Here is a 19,549-nt window from a genome sequence, read left to right on the forward strand (position 1 = left end):
TTTGATGACAGACAGGCAGCGTGACGTATCACAGTGACATAAGGGTGACCATCCAACCAATCAGAGAACAGCTTGCTGCGTCGCTCGCTTCGAGGGCTCAACAGCGGGGAAAAAACGGTCCATTAAACGGTGGCCTGAGGTACCGACAGTGAGAGTGAGAAGTCCGGGGAGCTGGAGGTTTTCGGGAGTCCGACCCTGGAGCGGGCACGATGCTAACCGACAGCCGCCCATCTCGGTAGTGAGCGGCTCAGCGGCGGTTATTACCAGCCCGTTGGGCCCCGGAGCTTCTCCCACTGTCATTGCAGTTCCTGGGTATTTCAGATTCCCAGCACTCGGTACTTGAACGCTGGGGCTTTACCACTTAGTCTTTTTGTTCTTCTGGTCCAGTTTTTTCCCAAATGGACCTCTAGGAGCATTCTCGTTTCTGACTCAGAAGTTTGTGGGTTCAAGTCCCACTCCAGAGACTTGAGCACAAAGGTCCAGGCTGACACACCAGTGCGATACATCTGAGGGAGTTCTACGCTTTCGGAGGTGCCCTCTTTTGGAAGAGACGTTAAACTGAGGCCCCTCCCGTTGATACACTGTTTTGAAGACGAGCAGGTGAGTTATTTCCTGGTGTCCCAATCGATATTCATTCTGCAATCAACATCTTAAAAACAGATCCTTAGTCATTATCAGATTGCTGTTTGTGGGACATTGCTGTGCACAAATTGTATGTCGAGTTTCCTACACTACAGCAGTGGCTGCACTTCAAAGGTACTTCGCTGGTTGTAAAGTGCTTTAGAACATTGTGAGGTCAGGAAAAGTGCTATTTAAATGCAATTCTTTTTTTTCCTTGCACTTATTTGCAGTAAATGCTGAGTTACCTGTTGGAAGATGTCACATTCTGACTATCTGCAGTTCCTTCGAGATCAGAACAAACATTTACTGCAGAAACTGAGGGTGGAACGGCTCAGGGCTCCATGGAGTGTACTCCTGCCCCCTGAGAGTGGCAGTGGGCTCTGTCCAACTGACCTCAGCTCAGCACAGAACAGACGTGCTGCAGACTCCCGAGGAAACGGCTATGATAACAGGTTTGAGGTAGGTGTAGGTTTCATATTGTCAACAAAATTCAGTATTCAATGCTATAATGTGATAATGAGAAGCTTATAACTCATTTTTATTCTTCAATGCAAATATTAAACATTTTTAAATATGTTTTTTAAAAAAAATGCCTTTTTAAAAAAAAAAGAATTAGTAGTTCAACACTGTCCCATCAAATGCTCCCTGATGGACAGCATAACTTAAATACAGAGTAAGGTTCCCTCTACATTATCTCATCAATCATTTCTGGGGCTGGGGCAGCGTGAGTTGGATACAGAGCAGTGTTCTCAGCTCGAACTCGCCACTACCTCTTTCAATCCCTCCACAGTTATAAATTTGTTGCAATGATTGTCCAACATCAAGTAAGCGAAAATTTTCTCCAGCTAAATTTTGGGAAGTCAGAAACAATTGCTTTTGATCTCTGCCACAAACTGTGTTCCCTAGCCACCAGCTCCATCCTTCTTGGCTGCTGTCTGGAGCTGAATCAGACTGTTTGCAAACTTGCTGACATATTTGATCCAGAGATAAGCTTCCAAAGATATATTCTCTTCAATGCCAAGGCTGCCTACTTCCACCTCTGCAACATTGCCTGTCTCTGGCCCTGCCCTCAGCTCATCTGCTGCTGAAATCTTCATCCATGCCTTTGTTACCTCTAAACTTGACTATTCCAATATTCTTTGGGCCAACGTCCCATCTTCCACCCTCCATAAACTTGAGCTTGTCCAAAATTCTGCTGCCTGTGTCCTATCTTGCACCAGGTCCCCATTCATCCATCAGCCCTGACTCACTAACTGCATTGGCTCCCAGATGAGCACTGTATTGATTTTAAAATTCTTATTCTTTTCAAATCTTTCCATGGTCTCACTCCTCCCTGTGTTACAAATGGGATGGGAGGAGTGTGCGAATTATGAAGCCCCACTACTCCGCAGGCCTTACCATTAATTTAAAAGTTTAATTTTCTCACCGAAATGGCCAGTTGTGTACCTATACTTCGAGTACACAGAAGAAAAAAGACTCTGATCAGACTTTTTTCAGAAAAACTCAATGATTAATTTATTTTAAAACAAAACTTCTTTTAACAATTTGCAGTACTGGTTAACACACAGTTGTAATTGGGAAGTATAACCATCTATCTCTTCCTAAAGAATTCCCCAGCACCCACACAGACAAGCAAAGGACAAATAGATAAGAGTCTCTCTGTAGAGGTGGGCTTTGGAGGGCATTATAAAATAGAGGATAAAGTCTGCAGGAACTCAGCGCTGTTGACCTGAAGTTCCCTGATGTGAAGACTGGTCCCAGTAAATGTCTGGAAGCTCTCACCAACTGGTCTCAGCTTTTCAGATCCAACTGCAGACTAGTTACACTCAGATGAGGGTTCTCTGGCTACAGGCTGATACACATTCTGGGCAAGATAGAGAGGGAGCCAGTTAGGGTAGCCTTCCTTCCTCAGCTTGTTGCCCAACAAAAAGTGTCTTCAAAACAAGCACTTTTACAACTTAAGTTTCTTTTCTTTGACATGTGACTTCCAGCAAGTTACAAGCCTTCCTTTTCAGTTTTTTTTCCTCCATCAGTTAAAGTGATTGCAGTTCAAAACAACCAACCAGATCTTTCTCAAGTACCATAAAGCTCAGGTGATTTATTGGAAGAGGCCTGCTTGCTGACAGTTCCAAGGTGAACTTATGACCTTCAGTTTTTAAAGCAAAAATCCCAGATTAGCATCCAAATGTCCAGATCATGTCATGCCCTTCCATTTTAAGAGAAATTCAATCTCAAGACAGATTCTAATACCTGTCTCTAACCTCCTCCATCCCAAGAAACCGCTGAGATATCTGAGCTCCTCCAGTTCTGAACTCCTGCGCATTCCTGATTGTAACTGTCCTACTATTGGCACCCTTGCCTTCAGCCGCCTAGGATCTAAGCTCTGAAGTTCCTTTCCAAAACTGCTCAGTCTCTGCATCCCCTCTTCTAACATGCCTCCTTGACCAAGCTTTTAGTCATCTTCCCTAATGTTTCCTTATGTAACTCAATGTCATATTTTGTTTTATAATGTTTCTGTGAAGCACCTTGGGATGTTTTGCTACACGATAGGCACTTTATAAATGCAAGTTGTTGTTGCATACTGTCCCATCAAATGTTCCGACATCAGGTAGATGCAGAATAAATTAGCCTAAAAACAGGCTCTGGTAGCTGAAAGGCTATTGGTGACATATTCATTGATCTCACACCTGCTACCCTTCAGGTCTCTAACTAACTGAACTATCAAATGATCTGGATTTTGAATTGTTTGATTTGAGTTATATTTTCTCAGTTTGTATTTGCCATTGTGGCTCTGTATCTGCGAGCTGGATTTGAATCCAAGCTGTGAGGGCAATGTTTAAGGCTGGTTACTGCCCTGTGTTCTCACTGGCCTAAACATAACATTCTGACCTCTTTCAGCAGGAAGATGCCAACTTACTGAAGAACCCCAATTTGAAGGACCAGGCTGATTCAGAACTGCCAGGGCAAGAGATGTGTGATGATGGATCACAGCAGCCCAGTGAAGTGGTTGTGACTGAATCCCAAAAGAAAAGGGAAGCCTCTCGAGCTGCACTTTACAGTCCCTCGGTGTGCAGAGCCAGGAAGCAAGGCTGGATGCTTGGTGCAGGGGATGGAGCAGACATGGAGCTGCTTAACTGGCTCCCTGGCGGTGAGGCTGGAACGATTCCCAAAGTAGAACGGAACTGTTTTTCATCAATAAGACTTCTGCCGAAAGTGAGCCTCACCCCAGTGGAGACACTGAACAAACTAAAGCCGGAGCGCAGACTCAGAAGCATCCCCTGCAACTTGCTGACTGATGGTCATGTTACAAAAACTTTTAATTGTTCAACTCCTTTTACCAAGCCCCCCTTGGCCCCAAGGTTAACAAGAGACCCTGAGCCTCCCATTCCAAGACAGTCAAGCACAGGTGGAACCAGCTACAAGGGAAACAGCCCCAGTCATCATTCCCGGTTCTTGCAGACCCTCTGTGAGAACGCAAAGCCAAGGTCAAAGCTGGAGCCGCCACTGTATGTGGACCGGCTGTTGGATGAGGGCAATGATCGACACAGAGAGCAGTTTATCAGAGATACCCGGAAGCCAAAATCAATTCTCTTAGGATCTCGTGATAAGGTGGCAAAGGTAGGAGGCCTTCTTCATTTTACTACTGACATTCGTTGCACAAGCTTTTCCCAGGTTAGGCACTTCAGAGCCAAGAGCATCTGTAGAATCAGCTTCTACATCATCAATTGGAGTTATACTTGGTTGTAGATAACCAGCTGCATTTCCAGCCAGAGTGGAGGAATACCGGAACCATGACAGGACTTGGGGTGAGGCTGAAATGGCTTCAGTGGCTTCTTAATCAATTGATGGTGTGGGTTGCACCGACTGACCTCCTTTGCTTCTATAAGCTGCTCTCTGTCACTGTGGGGTACATGGTGTATGCCGAGATCTACACCAGTCGTCATTGGTAGAGGAATAGCAGGCTGATATCTCCTCCAGACATGCTGTTGGTCAAAGCAGCTCAGACTATTAAACTTTCCTGTTTAACTCACAGGCGGACGATGTGGGTTATGTCACATTCCTGTCTCCGAAAGAGGAGTCCAGCCTCAGAGCAGAGGTTCAGGCAATGCGACCCTTCCTGGGCTACGATTGGATAGCAGGTAATGTGTTGGGCTATATTGTAATTGCCTTACGACTTTGACCTGCCCCTCAGCCAAGTGGGCAGTTAATGTGTTTCAAGTGATCTTGTTTTTGCCCTCTCTGTTTTGCTGTTCGTTTCTCTTGGTGTGCTGTGCAATCTCTCTTGAGCACAGGATCGATGATATTTAATTTCTGCTTTGTGCTCTTCAGGTCTGATAGACGTTGATTCACCAATGTCAGAAAAATCCGAGCAGTATTTTATGGAACTGCAGGACTTCCGACGGGTGAATAAGGAAGAATGTGTGCACCAGGAGTACATGGAGTAAGTATGAGTCAATGTTGTTTGGGGGGGAATAATGTGTGCAGGGGAAGTAAGTCAGAGCTGGGAATGTACTGGGTGAGTCAGCATCAACAGTGGGAATCCAGGACAAATCTCTCCACTGCCTGGAGTCACATCTAGCACAAGGAAGGTAGTTGTGGTTGATGGAGTTCAATCGTCGCAGTCCCAGGATTTTGCTGCAGAGCTTCTCCAGGGTACTGTCCTAGGCCTGACCATCTTCAGTTGCTTCATCAATGACCTTCTCTCCATCATATAGTCAGAAGTGGGGATGATTGCACAGTGCTCAGCACTATTCATGACTCTTCAGATACTGAAGCAGTCCGTGTTTATATGCAGCAAAACCTGGGCAATATTCAGGCTTTGGGCTGATAAGTGGCAAGTTACATTCGCGCCACACAAATGCCAGGCAATGACCATATCCAACGAGAGAGAATCCAACCATCTCCCCATGACATTCAATGGCATTACCATCACTGAATCTCCCACTATCAACATCCTGGGGGTTACCATTGACCAAAAATTGACCGCACTAGCCAAATAAATACCGTGGCTACAAGAGCAGGTCAGTGGCTAGGAATTCTGCAGTGAGTAACTCACTTCCTGACTTGCCAAAGCCTGTCCACCATCTACAAGGCATAGGTCAGGAGCATGATGGAATACTCTGCACTTGACTGGATGAGTGCTGCTCCAACAACACTGAAGAAACTTGACATCATCCAGGAAAAAGCAGCCTGCTTGATTAGCACCCCACCCACCATCTTCAACATTCACTCCCTCCACCACCAATGCACAATGGTAGCAGTGTGTACCATCTACAAGATGCACTGCAACAACTTACCTAGTGCTCCTTCAACACCGCCTTCTAAATTCGTGACCTCTATCATGTAGAATAACAAGGACAGCAGATGCCTGTAAATATCACCACCTGCAAATTCCTCTCCAAGCAGCACACCGCCCTGACTTGGAACTACATCGCTGTTCCCTCACTGTCACTGGATCTCAAACCTAGAACTCCCTTCCCAAAAGCACTGTGGATGTACCCTCACTACATGTACTGCAGCGGTTCAAGAAGGCTGCTCACCATCACCTTCTCAAGGATAATTAGGGATGGCAATAAATGCTGGCCTAGCCAGCAATGGCAACGTTGAGAGAAAGAATTGGAAAAAAAGAGATTCAACAAAACTCTCTTTATTCTGTAAGAGAACATTCACTGATTTCTGATTTGCCTCTGCTATCCAGCCACCAGCAAACTGTCCTTGTGATTTATTAAATATTTTTCCAACCCGGCAGGGCAGTTAACAGGAACAGGAACCCAGGTTCTCTCTAACTTGGGGATTACAGGTTAATGATTAGGAACTCTGGCTGATTTGTGTTTGTTCTCCCTTGTCCAGAAGAGAGTTAGAATCTGGTTAACAATGTAAGTATTTAGAACAGTGGTGGGCCCTTCATCTTATTCTTTCACTTTTCAGGACAGAGGAACTCAATGTTCAGGCCGCAGATCAGGAGAAGCTCGACTACAACCGTCACATCCACCAGTGTGAGTAACCATTCTGCTTGGAGATTGTGTTCAAAATGTGTTAAAGCTGGGACGGTTGTTCCTGTGAGGGCTGAATGGATAAAGGTGCTGTGTGCTGTAGTATCATGGATGCCAAGCCTGACCTGTGCTGTGTTGTAGGAGCTACAACTAACCACAATATCTGCGCTAGGGAGGGAAAATCAGCCAGAATTCCTGCTTTTTATCACATTCCAATGCTTGTTTAGGTCACGAGTTAGGATAGGATCGACTGTGAAGTCTCCATTGTCAAATTGCCTGCTGACATTAACTCGAGGCAGCACAGGACAATTGGCTATTTAGCGAAGTAGTGATGGCTGGCCAATGGCTGGTATTTATTGAATTGACTTTAGATTAAAATAATTAATTTACATTACAACAGTGACTGCAATTCAATGATACTTCATTGTTTGTAAAGTGTTTTGGGACTTCCAATGGTTGTGAAAGGTGCTATGTAAATGCAAATCTATTTTTTGCTTTAGTTGGCATATTCAGGTTTGGAGGGGAGCTGAACGCCAGTGGGAGTAAATGTCTTGTCGAGAGGAGGGCCCTGAACCCCAGTGAGAGTCAGCAGCTTCAGGAGAAGCTGAGGCAACCTGAACTCCTCAACCCTCCCAGACCACCTTGAGATGGGTATTAAATTGTCAGTGTTGTTCACATTACAAGAACAAATTTAAAAACTGAATGTGATGCCACATGTTCACATTCCACAGAATCTGAAACTGGATGATTGTGATCTTGGGTATTGCTGAAGAAAGACATTTTGTCGAAGCTTTTCATCTTGTACTCATCAAGACAATCGCAAGAATACCAGTGTCAGTGGAAGCAAAAACTTTATACTGTATGAGAAGAGAGTGCTGATTGGTTGGCAAGTGGACTCTGATTGGTTCGGGCATTGCCACAGAGAATGTACCAGTTAATGGTGACTGACAATTAACTGCCAAGCATTGTTCGAAATTTAAACCAGGCAGCTTGACTCTGGTCAATGCATTGTCCTAAGGAATGAACCAGCGAATGGCTATCACTTATTTTGTTTAGCTGAAACAAGTGTAATGTTTGTATGTGTTCTTTCTGTCTGCAAAGAACAGGGCCTTGTGTATTAATATATATATAGCTTCCAGTACGTGCAAGTGTGCCACACTGTGAGCCTGTTTCAGCTAAGTAAAATAAGTGATAGCCATTTGATGGCTCATTCCTCAGCTCAAGGCCTTTACTGATCAGAGTTAAGTTGCCTGGCTTAAATTTCAAACAATGGGTTAGCAGTTAACTGTCAGTCACCATTAACTGGTGCATTCTCCATGGCAACACCTCTACCAATTAGAGTCCACTTGCCAACCAATTAGCACTCTTTTCTCATACAGTATAAAGTTGTTGCTTCCCCTGTCATTGGTATCCTTGTGATTGTCCTGATGAGTGCAACTTGAAAAGCTTTGGAAAAATGTCTTCAGTAATACTCAAATTCTGTGCTACCAAAAGACTACTTGTGATTGTTGACCCCAGGTGAAGGGCAATCTTTATAACCAGGTGTTGGGGAAACTACAGAGCAGCCCTGCATAGTGTGTGTGTTTGGGCTGTAGACTGACCTGTTGCAGTGATTTTGCCAGTTGACAACTGTGAATCTACATAAGATAAAATTTACTTAAACTTGTGACTGTGATTCTTTCAGGCACTCACTCTTACCGTGTTAATAGTCGCCTGTTTGCAGTCCCACTGGAACCAGCGGCAGTCTGTCCCATTTGTAAAACTCCTAAATCGAAGCGACCACACACTATGGAAGAGCCTGCTTATGTTCGGTGAGACTCCATCCAACACACACACCACACTTCAGTTTCAACCTTCCATTGCGTAGATTTAAATTTTAGACACAAAGCTATTTATAAAACAGTGGTGTCTGAAGCACAAACTGAGGTGGGTGTTCACAGAGAAGGAGCCTAGAAAATTTCAAAAGACATTAGAGTCTGATTCCACTGAGACTCCAGGTTCATGTTTTTGTTCTTACTAATTCTCAGACTCTGGCTTTGTTTCAGGTGGAGTGAGTTTAGAGGCTGCAGATAATGAGATCATGTCATAGATGTAAATCAGTTCCCATTTTAAAGGGATACATTCTGTTCTATTTTCTATATTCCTATCATTAATTCCTCAGTCCATGTTTTTAATTGAAACTGGTGCTGTAGGACACCCAATGGGCGTATAGTGTAATTATTGAGTAACGAGTTTACATAGTTTCCACTATAAATGTGGTCATAGGAATTTATAATGGCAAGAGTTGACAGGAAAGTGTTCACAGATGAATTATACATTGGGACCATACTATAATGTGGTCCATGGAGTCCCTACCTTGAGACCATGTTATTTCATAGCTGGTACCCAGCACTCGGGCTTGCTCCCACCAGTACCAGGGCCAATATCGGATGCAGATCCCTGCAGTTTCCAGCCCTCATGCTCCAAAATAAAGGAATAAAACAGGTAATGTTTAAAATGAACCACATAACTAAATGTTGGCTTTTTTTTCTTTTTAAAATGGTTGGCTGTATTCATAGTTGGGGAGAGACTTTTGGCCATATTTGCAGATGGACCCATGTTACAGAGTTCTGTGCTATAGTGGACTGCATTATAGCAGAGTCCCGGTGTATATCTATTATCTAAGAATGTCAGTAGGTTTAGGGTAGTTATGGAAAAGGTCAAGGAGCACTCAAAGGTGAAGGTACTCAAAAGGAAGAGAGAAAATTTCACTAAGTTGAAAAGGGATCTGGCCCAGATGGATTGGAACGAAGATTAGCAGGTAAAGCTGTAAGTTGAGCAAAGGGGAGACTTTTCAAGGAGATGGTTCAGTACAGACTTGACACATTCCCATGAGCGGGAAAGAGATTAAATTGAAGGCTGATGATAAATGTCAGGTTCATAATTTAGTAAGGAATCGAGAACTTAAGAAGTAGTACCAGGAATGGGCCATTTGTCGCCTTGAACCTACTCTGCTATTCAATAAGATCATGGCCTCAACATCATTTTCCTAAAAGCTCTGAAGAAGTCATACAGACTCAAAAACGTTAATTTTGTTTCTCTCTCCAAAGATGCTGCCAGACCTGCTGAGTTTTCCCAGCATTTTCAGTCTTGAGTATATTTAATGACCCAGCCTCCACTGCTCTCTGGGGTACAGAATTCCAAATACTAATCATGCTCAGTGGGGAAATTCATCTTTATCTCCATCTTAAATGGGAGATCCCTTATTCTGAAATTTTGTCCACTACTTCTAGATTCCCCATGAGGAGAGTCATCCTCCCAGCATCAACCCTGCCAGAGTTTTATATGTTTCAGTCAGATCACTTCTCATTCATCCAATAAGTATAAGCCCAACCTGCTCAACCTTTCCTCGTTGGCGACAGGATAAACTGAAAAGACTATTTCAAAAAGCATTCAAGACCGTTGGCTTTATAAATAGGGACATAGAGTACAAAAGCAAAGAAGTTATGCTGAATCTTTATAAACCACTGGTTAGGCCCTAACTAATTCTGGGCATCATCCTTAGGAAGGATGTCAAAGCCTTAGAGAAGATGCAGAAGAGTTTTACTACAATGGTATCAGGGTTGGAAGACTTAGTTATGTGGAAAGGGAGAGAAACTGGCATTGTTCTCTTTAGAGCAGGGAATGTTAAGGGGTGATTTAATGGAGATGTTAAAAATCATGGAGGATTTAGATAGAGTAAATGAGGAGGAACTGTTTACAGTGGCAGATGGATTGGTAATCAGAGGACACAGATTTAAGGTAACTAGTGAAAGAACTAGAGGGGGCATGGGAAAATGATTTTACTTGGTGAGTTATAATCTGGAATGCATACTTAAAAAGATGGTAAAAGCAGTTTCAATAATAATTTTAAAAAGGGAATTAAATAAATACTTGAAAAGGAAAAATCTTGCAATTCAGTCGGGAACGAGGAGAGGAGTGAGAGTAATTGGAGAGCTCTTTCAAAGAGCTGGTACAGATGTGGTAGGCCAAATGGTTTCCTCTGCTGTGGGATTCTATGATATCTTCCCCTGTAACATGAAATGTATATAAACTAATAGTGTATCAGCGCTGGTGAAATCTGAGTACAATGGCTTTATTGGACAGAGAGCCAGTGATAACTTTCACCTCTAACTGTGCAGTGAATGGTAGCCAAGGATGACAACACACATTATAGGCCCTGCTGATATACTTTAGCCCTGTATACCTAATGCATACTAATTATTTTGTTAAAGGCTTTTAAAACCAAAGTCACTGATATTGATTAATAGAAAAGGCAGGTGGAATAATGGAATGTAATCCCAAAATAGCAGTAACAATCCCTAAATCCTGAGTAATAGCAACTGATTTAGTAACCACTAGTCCAGGGTCTTTTTTTTGTTCTTTCTGTATCTGGTGTTGATGTCTCACACAGTTGACTTTTCCCTTTCACTAAAAACTGAAAGTGATACTGCTCCTTGGTTCCCTCACGTTTATTATCAGTGAGAAGAAAGAGCTCCGTCAACTGCCCTTCCTTCAGCATACATACTGAGCAGGCAGTTATGATGAGATGCAGATATTGGCAATAACTGAAGTAAAGCAGTAAGGTTTCTCAAATGTTCATGTGTTATATATTTTATTCATAGCTCTCTGAACTGTAGAGCAGAGTTTGCAGGTATCAGTTTTGGCCAGGATCTGTAAGTGGTAGTGTTCTTATTGAGAGCAGCATCTGGGCTGGGCTGCAAATTGATCAGACTTATTCTGTGTTTGTATCATTTTCAGCGTCAGCATACCCAGATCAACCCTGCTCCCTCCGCATAAATACAAGCCACATCGTAGGAAGAGCTTTGATCCCACTGACAGTCTGTCACTCCCTTCGGTAAGTCTTTCACACACTTACTTGCTTGAACTTTGTCTAAAGTATCAGCCTTGTCCATTCAATTATATGTGAGGGCCCTGGATGAGATTGCAGAATCCTAGGTTCCCTGATTGTGACCAAGTTGTGATCTTGATCAGTTCCAGTGGCTGTGATGGTTTTAATATACCATTGGCCCCTTGTCTGTGATTGCAGAATTCTAGGTGCCCTGATTATGACCAAGTTGATAGTTCCAGTAGCTATGATGGTTTTAATAAAATTAGCCACAGGGGTTGGTAATTCTTTTTATTCTTTCGTGGGTTGTGGCCATAGCTGACAAGGCCAGCATTTGTTGCTCATTTCAAATTGCCTTTCAGAAGGTGGTGGCGAGCTGCCTTCTTGAACTGCTGCAGTCCCTGTAGTATAAGAACCCCACAGTGCTCTTAGGAAGGGGTTTTCAGAATTTTGATCCAGTGACAGTAGAGGAATGATGATATAGTTCTAAGTCAAGATGGTGTGTGGCTTGGAGGAGAACTTGCAGGTGGTGGTGTTCCCATATGTCTGCTGCCCTTGTCTTCTAGGTGGTAGAGGTCGCTGGTTTGGAAAGTGCTTTGAAGGAGCTTTGGTGAGTTGCTGCAGTGAATCTTGTAGATTTTACACACTGCTGGTGTAGGGAGTGAATACTTAAGTTGATGGGCGGGACGGCAGTCAAGCAGACTGCATTTCTCCTGGATGGTGTCAAGCTTCTTGAGTGCTATTGAAGTTGCACTTATCCAGGCAAGTGGAGAGTATTCCATTACACTCCTGACTTGTGCCTTGTAGATGGTGGACAGGCTTTGGGGAGTCAGGAGGTGAGTTACTCCCCTCAGAATTCCCAGTCTCTGACCTGCTCTTGTAGCCACAGTATTTGTATGGCTGGTCCAGTTCAGTTTCTAGTCAATGGTAACCCCCCAGGATGTTAATAGTTGTGTATTCAGCAATGGTAATGCCATTGAATTTCAAGGGGCAATGGTGAGATTTTCTCTTGTTGGAGATGGTCATTGCCTGCCATTTGTGTGGTGTGAATGTCACTTGCCATCAGCCCAAGCCTGAATGTTATCCTGGTTTTGCTGCATATGGACAAGGACTGCTTCAGTATTTGAGGAACCGTGAAAGTACTGAACATTGAGCTTATGATGGAGGGAAAGTCACTGATGATACAGCTGAAGGCCAAGGATACTACTCTGAAGAACTCCTGAAGTGACACCATGGGACTGAAATGATTGGCCTCCAGCAATCACAACCAGCCTTCCTTTGTGCTAGGTGTGACTCCAACCACTGGAAAGTTTTTCCCCGATTCCCTTTGACTTCAATTTTGCCAGGGCTCCTTAATGCCACATTTGATAAAATGCTGACATGATGCCAAGGGCAATCATTCTTACCTCACTTCTGGAATTCAGCTGTCTTGTCCTAGGTTGGACCAATGTAATGAGGTTAAGACCCGAGCTTTCTCCTGGTTGGCTGAAGTCTGTGTCAGTCTTGTCAAATGCTACCCTCGGCATTATGCCCATGTGATTGGTTTGCTGGGACAAAGCTTTCTTATGAACTTCACTGATGAGATTCACCCTTTCAATGACTTGTTCCCAGCCCTGCAATCTCAAAATGCAGCTGTGCAAGTCCTACAGCGTTGAGAAAGTGCTGCAAAGACAAATTGCAGAGAGAGATGAAAGAGAAAGTGATAATAGGAAAACATAATGAAAGTAGAGAGAGAGAGAGAGAGAAATACAGAAACAGAGGAGATAAAAGAACAAAATGAGGACATGTGAGAGGTATAAACCAGACCAAAGGTGAAAGAAGAAATACAGGAAAATAAACATCTCACGATGTGCCCATTCTTGCGCCTTTCATAATTTAAATGCTTCTCCTAGATAATCCAAGATTTCCAATAACTGATTGAAGGCCCACTTTACAATTAAGTCAGTGATATTCCTGGGAAAGTATCATCTTCCTAACGTGACCTGATCTGATAATTTTCCTTCCAATTAATTAATACTGAGAGAGATCCCAGTTTGGAGCTGTTATCTCTGCGCCAGTGCTAGATGATGGTTCTTGCTTATAGATTTTAATAAAGGGGCTGATGCTCGTTGCCAACACAGACACAATTATAGGAAGGTTGTGTGACACCTCATGCTATGGTTGCTAAGCTCAACCCAGGGTTAGGATTAGCCCCCAGGCCTTCCTTACCTTTTGTCCAATGTTATCATTTTTTATCCTATAGTTAAGATGCATCATACAACCTCCATAACTTTCACTGTTGGTTTCTACCATCTCAGTATTCCAGAGAGTGGGTTTCATAACAAACACTATCCTTACATGTACAGACTAGGTAAACATATAGTCCTCAAGCAGATAGATATATCTATTGGAGATTAGATTTTGAGATTCTGCTGTAATTGCCTATTTCAGCAGATTCTGCAAAAACTTTCTTTTAACCGCAAAATGGAATCCTCAACATAAATGGGTTATGTCTTGCTAGAATTCCTAATATTGCTATTCTACCAATGATAAATATTTAATATACTTGGACTGTCTGTCTGGAGTGTGCTGAATCCATGACAGCCTCACCCTTTCAACCAGGATCTCCATGCACAAAACTATTAGTTTTTTTACACCTATATACAGCCGTATTTTTTGTGTTTAACCTGTGAATACCAACAAAGTTGGATAAAAATGTTTAATGTTTACAATGCAATGGAAAATGCATAAAAAATAGTCAAAGCAAAATTGGTATCTGGTATGGAGAACCTGTGCTGAGTTAGCAGTATGGAGCTACAATTGATCAGAATTAGGAAGAAAAGACTCACCCAATCAGTAATCAGTGTTGGGAAGAGCATATAAATGGACATCTGTGGAGGGCAGGGTTGGGTGTGGTTGCCCTTTGTATACTGTCAAAATGTAAGTGATTGTGTGGCACATTGTGTGAGTCTGATCTTGCACTGTCTTACCTCTTCCAGCATTGTCTTTTGGGCTGGGAGAGTACCATGCCATCCAACACTCCTGTTGCAAACACCCTGGACTTGCGGAGCACAGTGGAACCCAAAAAACCTTCCTCACCATTTGACCTTAACCTCTCCAACCTGGTAAGGTGCTAATGCTGTAATACTATAGTCTGTCATTCGTAGTGCTATGCAGGGCCCAATAACTATTTTATGGAGATCTGTGACTGAATAATACCACTGAGCAAAAGATCATGGAAAACATTAAATATTTTTTCAGTCTTCAGAGACCTGAGATCAGGGACCTTAACATGATTCAGCTCCTGGTTTTGAATCCAATCAGAATCCACCGAGGAGGACAATTTCTATTTAAAAATTTCTACCTTTTTTTTTTATAAGAATTGATCGAATTGATCGATTTACACATAAAGGGTGTAAACCCAGAAACATGGTTTCATCTCTGCACACAACCCTTAGGAAAATAAGACCTAAGAGCAGGTGTAGGCCATTCAGCCCGCTCCACCTTTCAATAAGATCATGGTTGACCTGGTCTTAACTCCACTTTCCCATCTGTTCTCTCCCCCCACCCCATAACCCTTGACTCCCTTGTTTATTAAAGATCTGTCTATCTCTGCCTTGAATAAATTCAGTGACCCAGCCTCCACGGCTTCCTGGGGAAGAGAATTCCACGTACTATCGACCCTCCAAAAAAAAAAATCTCATCTCCATCTTAAAAGGGAGACCTCCTATTTTAAAACTGTGTCCCTAGTTCTAGACTCCCCTACAAGGGAAAACATCCTCCTGGTATCTACCCTTTCAAGTTCCCTCAGGACTTTATATGTTTCAATAAAAATCTGCTTGAACTCATTGATCTACTCTTGACTTTCCCTCACTTATTTTACAATTCCAAATTGCCTCTATATGTGTTTGATTTCCCTCTGATTCTTTGCTGTTTAAGTTCTGTCTCTTCACATTTGAATCCCTTCAGTGAACAATTTGCCCAGATGAACTTTCTCATTCTTCTTCATAATCTTTATCATCCCTAAGTAGTGACCAACACCTGTACAACTGAGTTCCATTACATGAGTAGAATTGTATTCTCGCAGCTGATTGAAACTGAGGCCAGGATTTTCCTTGCCCACTGGCGTTGGGTGTGTTCGGTGGCATGAGCCAACAATATAGAGCGATCGATTTCATGACGACGTGATACCAGTTTGCGATCGTTCGCTCAGCCTGCTGATGGCGGGCCGCGTTCTCCATCATCAGATGTTGGGAACCTCATTGTAATACATCAGCATATTATTAGGCCTGTTGGCCGGAATCATCCCTCAACATACACACACCCCCCCCAACCCCCTTTCTGGATCGTACGTCCACATTAGTTGGAAAACACGCTGATGTGTTTTACAACAGCACACAAGCGACCTGTACCTGGGGGGATGTTCTTCATTTGCGACTTCAAGCGTTGTTTGCCTACCTTGCTTTGGTCAACACTCGCAGTCATCAGTGCCAGGCTTCACAGCGCCACGTCACTTTTAGGGGGGCACACAACAGGTCTCTATCTACCAGATCAGCCATTTCTGGGTGGCTTTTCAATGGCTGCAGGGCGAGGGATTGCTTGGCGAAAGAGAAGAAGTAGCCTCAGGCAAGGGAAGAGGCTGCAGGGCTAGTGTAGCACCGGGGAAAGAGGGTAAGCCAGGGGTGTGTGGGGGGGCACATGTTGATCTGTGCAAGTGGCCTCAAGATGGTGCGGGTGGAGGAGGCAGTCTCCAGAGGAGATGAGGCCAGATGGGCACGTGAGGTTCTGTGTGTGAGAATGGATGGTTATGTCCCTTGAGCTGACAGTGAGTGAGATGCCAATGAATGTGTGATGGACTTAAGTGTGTGAGTTTAGAGTGATAAGATGGTTACCATACCCTGGTTGCATGGATAAGATCATTCATCCCCTATCTGCATTGGATGGCCAACCTCTTCTGTGCAGCATTGGCACTGATTGCCACTGCCACTGCCTCCCAAGCCTGGTTTGTCACACGCTGCCTATCCTGGGCCAGAGCGGGGTTAGAGGACTTTACGGCAGGACTCCACAGCATCCAAAAGGCGTTCCAGTGACACGGCACTAAACCTGGGAGCTGCAGTTATTTTGGCTTTTGTGGACATCTCCCTGTAGTAGTCATGGGCTGGAAGCACGGAGATGTGTGCGCGCGGGGCTGGACTTTAAATATGCGCCTGGCTTGATGAAGCAGCAAGGTGATGGTGTGATTGGCAAAAGAGAGCCCGCCCGCCATCAAAATGGCGTTTCCTGGGAATGCATAACTAATGCGGCGAGTTGGGGACAATATGGTATGTAAAACCAGTCATTGTGGTTGGTGGGTAAAACATCATTTTACCGCCTGCTACCGCACTGCAAATCTGGGACGATTCCGCCCAGTGTCTTCCACTGCATTTAAAAAGGGAATTAAATGAACATAATTAGGAAATGTAGCGAACAGGGACTTTGGAACACAAAGCTTGACCTGTGCTGGCAAAGAGCTTCCTTCTGTCCTCTAATTTCTTCAAAGAAACAGCTGAACCAGTAAAACGTGTGTTTTTTGTGCTTGTATTCCAGAGTGCTGCTGCATCTCGTGTGGCTGGAGGGACCAGGTCAGATGAGCTGCTAAACCTTTCACGTTTGACAGGCTACCAGTTTCAGAGACTGAGATTGGACAGACCTAATTCAACATCCTACCCTGTCTATTAGAACCTAACATCCACCTGACATATACACACATACATGAAGGCTGATTTAGTACCTCACCTACATTGCAACCTCAGGGATTTTTGAATCTGTTTTTAATCAGTGAAATCTGGTTTGGAGATGAGTTGCATGCAGTGACCATAGAAAGCCTAAGTAAAGAGGTGGAGGGGTAGGGGAGGAGAGGTGCAGATGGCATTGGCTGGATTCACTGTAATAACATCCTATCAAATCCTGGCTGTGCAAATCAACTCAGCTCAAAGCAAAAAGAATTGTCAATGTTGGAACGAGACTAGAACAGGGGTAATACACAGCAAGCCAGTCAGTCTAAGAGAAGTGTTTTGAGTATGACTAATCCAGACAAGTTTATTCAAACGGGAAGTGCCATCGGAATATACTTGGAAAGCAGGCTGTATATTTGGAATTGAATTGTAAAGTGAATGGTGTAAAGGTGGGGAAGAAAAGAGAATGTTTCAATTTACACAACAGGCCCATCAGTGCCAGAAAGATAAATGGCAGTGAAAAGTTTGTTTCAAAACAACCTCGCTGCCAAATAGTAACTTGTTTGACTGAGCTGTGCTGTGTATTTCTAGCAATGGTGTGGTCCTGCACATCTCTATTCCAGGCACCATATGGCGATGCTGAATATTCGATGTCTAATAGCACAGCAATAGACCTGTGGTGAGGCAGGGTTCAATAATAATGTGAAATACAGCCACAGGACATACAGTCAGGTGATACTCATGACATGTGTACAGGTGCTGAGAGCTTGCTTTGTGTACAGCTTTCCCTCACAATATTGAGATGTGACTGAATCTGAGTCTATTGCTTATTCTGTACTCAGTTTGTAAGTTGTGCTCTTAATCAGCCGGTGCAAGACTGGTAGAAATACTATTTACACACTTAAGCTGGATTTCCAAATTTCCAATAAATATACAGTAGTCAGTTGGGTGAATCCCAAGAAAGTTCCTGCCATTGCTGATTGTGCCAAGACTTCCTCGGAGAGAGGACAGCTGGAATTAGAAGTTGCCACTAGTGAACGCAAACTCTCTGTCCCTGTTTGCCTGTGGCGTGAGCATGGCTGCCTTGCTGCATGTGTCTGCGTGAGTGTGCAATCGCACGCTCTGTATTTGTGTGTCCATCATGTGGCTCTACTGTAATAATGTGTGTAGTTGTCATTGATGGATATTAACCCTTCTGTGCTGCAAATGTATGCCTAGTAGCAAGTGAGCAACAAATTACAATTGGTGGTTGGGAGATTGCCTAAGGTTTTTTTTAAAATAATCTTTTGTGTTTTTAATATATATTTTAATTTGGTCAGTAAGAAATCACTGGTTGAATCATTGGAAACGGATGAAGTGGTGTGATTGGGAATGCAGAAGCCCTGTGCATACTCCCTGATTGGCTGGGCTATTGAGGAAACTAAGGGGATGCTGAAATGGAATTTGGGAGGTGACTCTCCCACACCTGCCTGATTGGAGCAATTTTAGCAATCACACTGTCCAGCAACTGTATAAGAGTGACAATGCCAACTGTTTAATCTTAATTGCTCCAGGTGAAAGGTTGAGGGCAACATCTTGCTTTCTCTACCGGAGATTTGCTCAGTGAAACTTGCTGTAGGAAGCACCTGTGGGTATGGCCTGATTGACAGGTTGATGAGTACGTTTAGTTGCTGATATTTGCCTTTGATGTGTGACCTCCTGACTTTGAAATTGTAGCCTGAATGTTTAATGATCGACTACTGTTTGCAGTGTGTGATGTTCTGGCTGCTGGCTCAGGCCTTCTTATTGTTATCTTTTACTACAATCAGTTTTACAGTTTGTAACCTTCTCAATAAAACTATTTTATATCTGTGAAGCCAGCACACTCTGAACATGCTGTGCTGTATCTGGTTACTTGATGTGCCACACCTTTGCTCCAAGATGAAAATAAGAATATCCAATTTTTTGTGCTAATGTGATTATAATCGAGATTTCTTTCACAGTATATATTTTGTAAATCCAATGAAGTATTTTCAAAATATAGTCACTATTGCAATGTAGGAAATATGACTACCAGTTTGTGCACAGCAAGGTCCCACAAACAGGAATGAAAATGACCAGATAATCAGTTGGTTGAAGAATAAATATTGGTCACACTTGGTGTACTCCCTGGGTCTTCCAATAGTGCCACTTGATTTTTACATCCACCTGAGAGGGCAGGTGGGTTTTGGTTTAACATCTCAAGAAAGAGGGGCTCCTCCCAACAGTGCAGCACTGCCTCAGTACTGTAACTGAATTGTAAGGCTACGTTGAGTTCAAACTTCAAGTGAATCATTAACCCTTGAACCTGACTTATTTGACTCTACAATCACTGAGTTACGGATGAAATTAAGATA

The 19,549-nt window shown here is 43.4% G+C and overlaps 1 protein-coding gene across 2 annotated transcripts; it reads left to right on the plus strand.

Annotated features, from left to right (window-relative positions):
- Positions 1–79: 79 nt before the first annotated feature.
- Positions 80–19,195, plus strand: LOC121287768 (migration and invasion inhibitory protein). 2 transcript variants are annotated; one of them, XM_041205683.1, is made up of 10 exons: positions 80–600; positions 852–1,080; positions 3,520–4,239; positions 4,655–4,760; positions 4,951–5,062; positions 6,550–6,617; positions 8,299–8,425; positions 11,394–11,490; positions 14,460–14,585; positions 17,047–19,195. In XM_041205683.1, exons 2-10 carry the CDS (start codon positions 877–879, stop codon positions 17,176–17,178), a joined length of 1,692 nt encoding a protein of 563 aa, XP_041061617.1. In that variant the 5' UTR covers positions 80–600; positions 852–876; the 3' UTR covers positions 17,179–19,195. The 2 variants fall into 2 exon arrangements, with proteins under 2 accessions (XP_041061617.1, XP_041061618.1); XM_041205684.1 differs by having other exon boundaries at positions 3,523–4,239.
- The last annotated feature ends 354 nt before the right edge of the window (positions 19,196–19,549 follow it).

This window comes from Carcharodon carcharias, chromosome 15 (assembly GCF_017639515.1).
Source record: "Carcharodon carcharias isolate sCarCar2 chromosome 15, sCarCar2.pri, whole genome shotgun sequence".
Taxonomy (NCBI): domain Eukaryota; kingdom Metazoa; phylum Chordata; class Chondrichthyes; order Lamniformes; family Lamnidae; genus Carcharodon; species Carcharodon carcharias.

Excerpts from the sequence above, each read along its gene's own strand:
- LOC121287768 (XM_041205683.1), top strand. The coding sequence starts at position 877 with ATGTCACATTCTGACTATCTGCAGTTCCTTCGAGATCAGAACAAACAT. Across the intron at positions 8,426-11,393 it reads GAAGAGCCTGCTTATGTTCG|CGTCAGCATACCCAGATCAA; the intron begins GTGAGACTCCAT and ends TATCATTTTCAG. Across the intron at positions 14,586-17,046 it reads ACCTTAACCTCTCCAACCTG|AGTGCTGCTGCATCTCGTGT; the intron begins GTAAGGTGCTAA and ends CTTGTATTCCAG.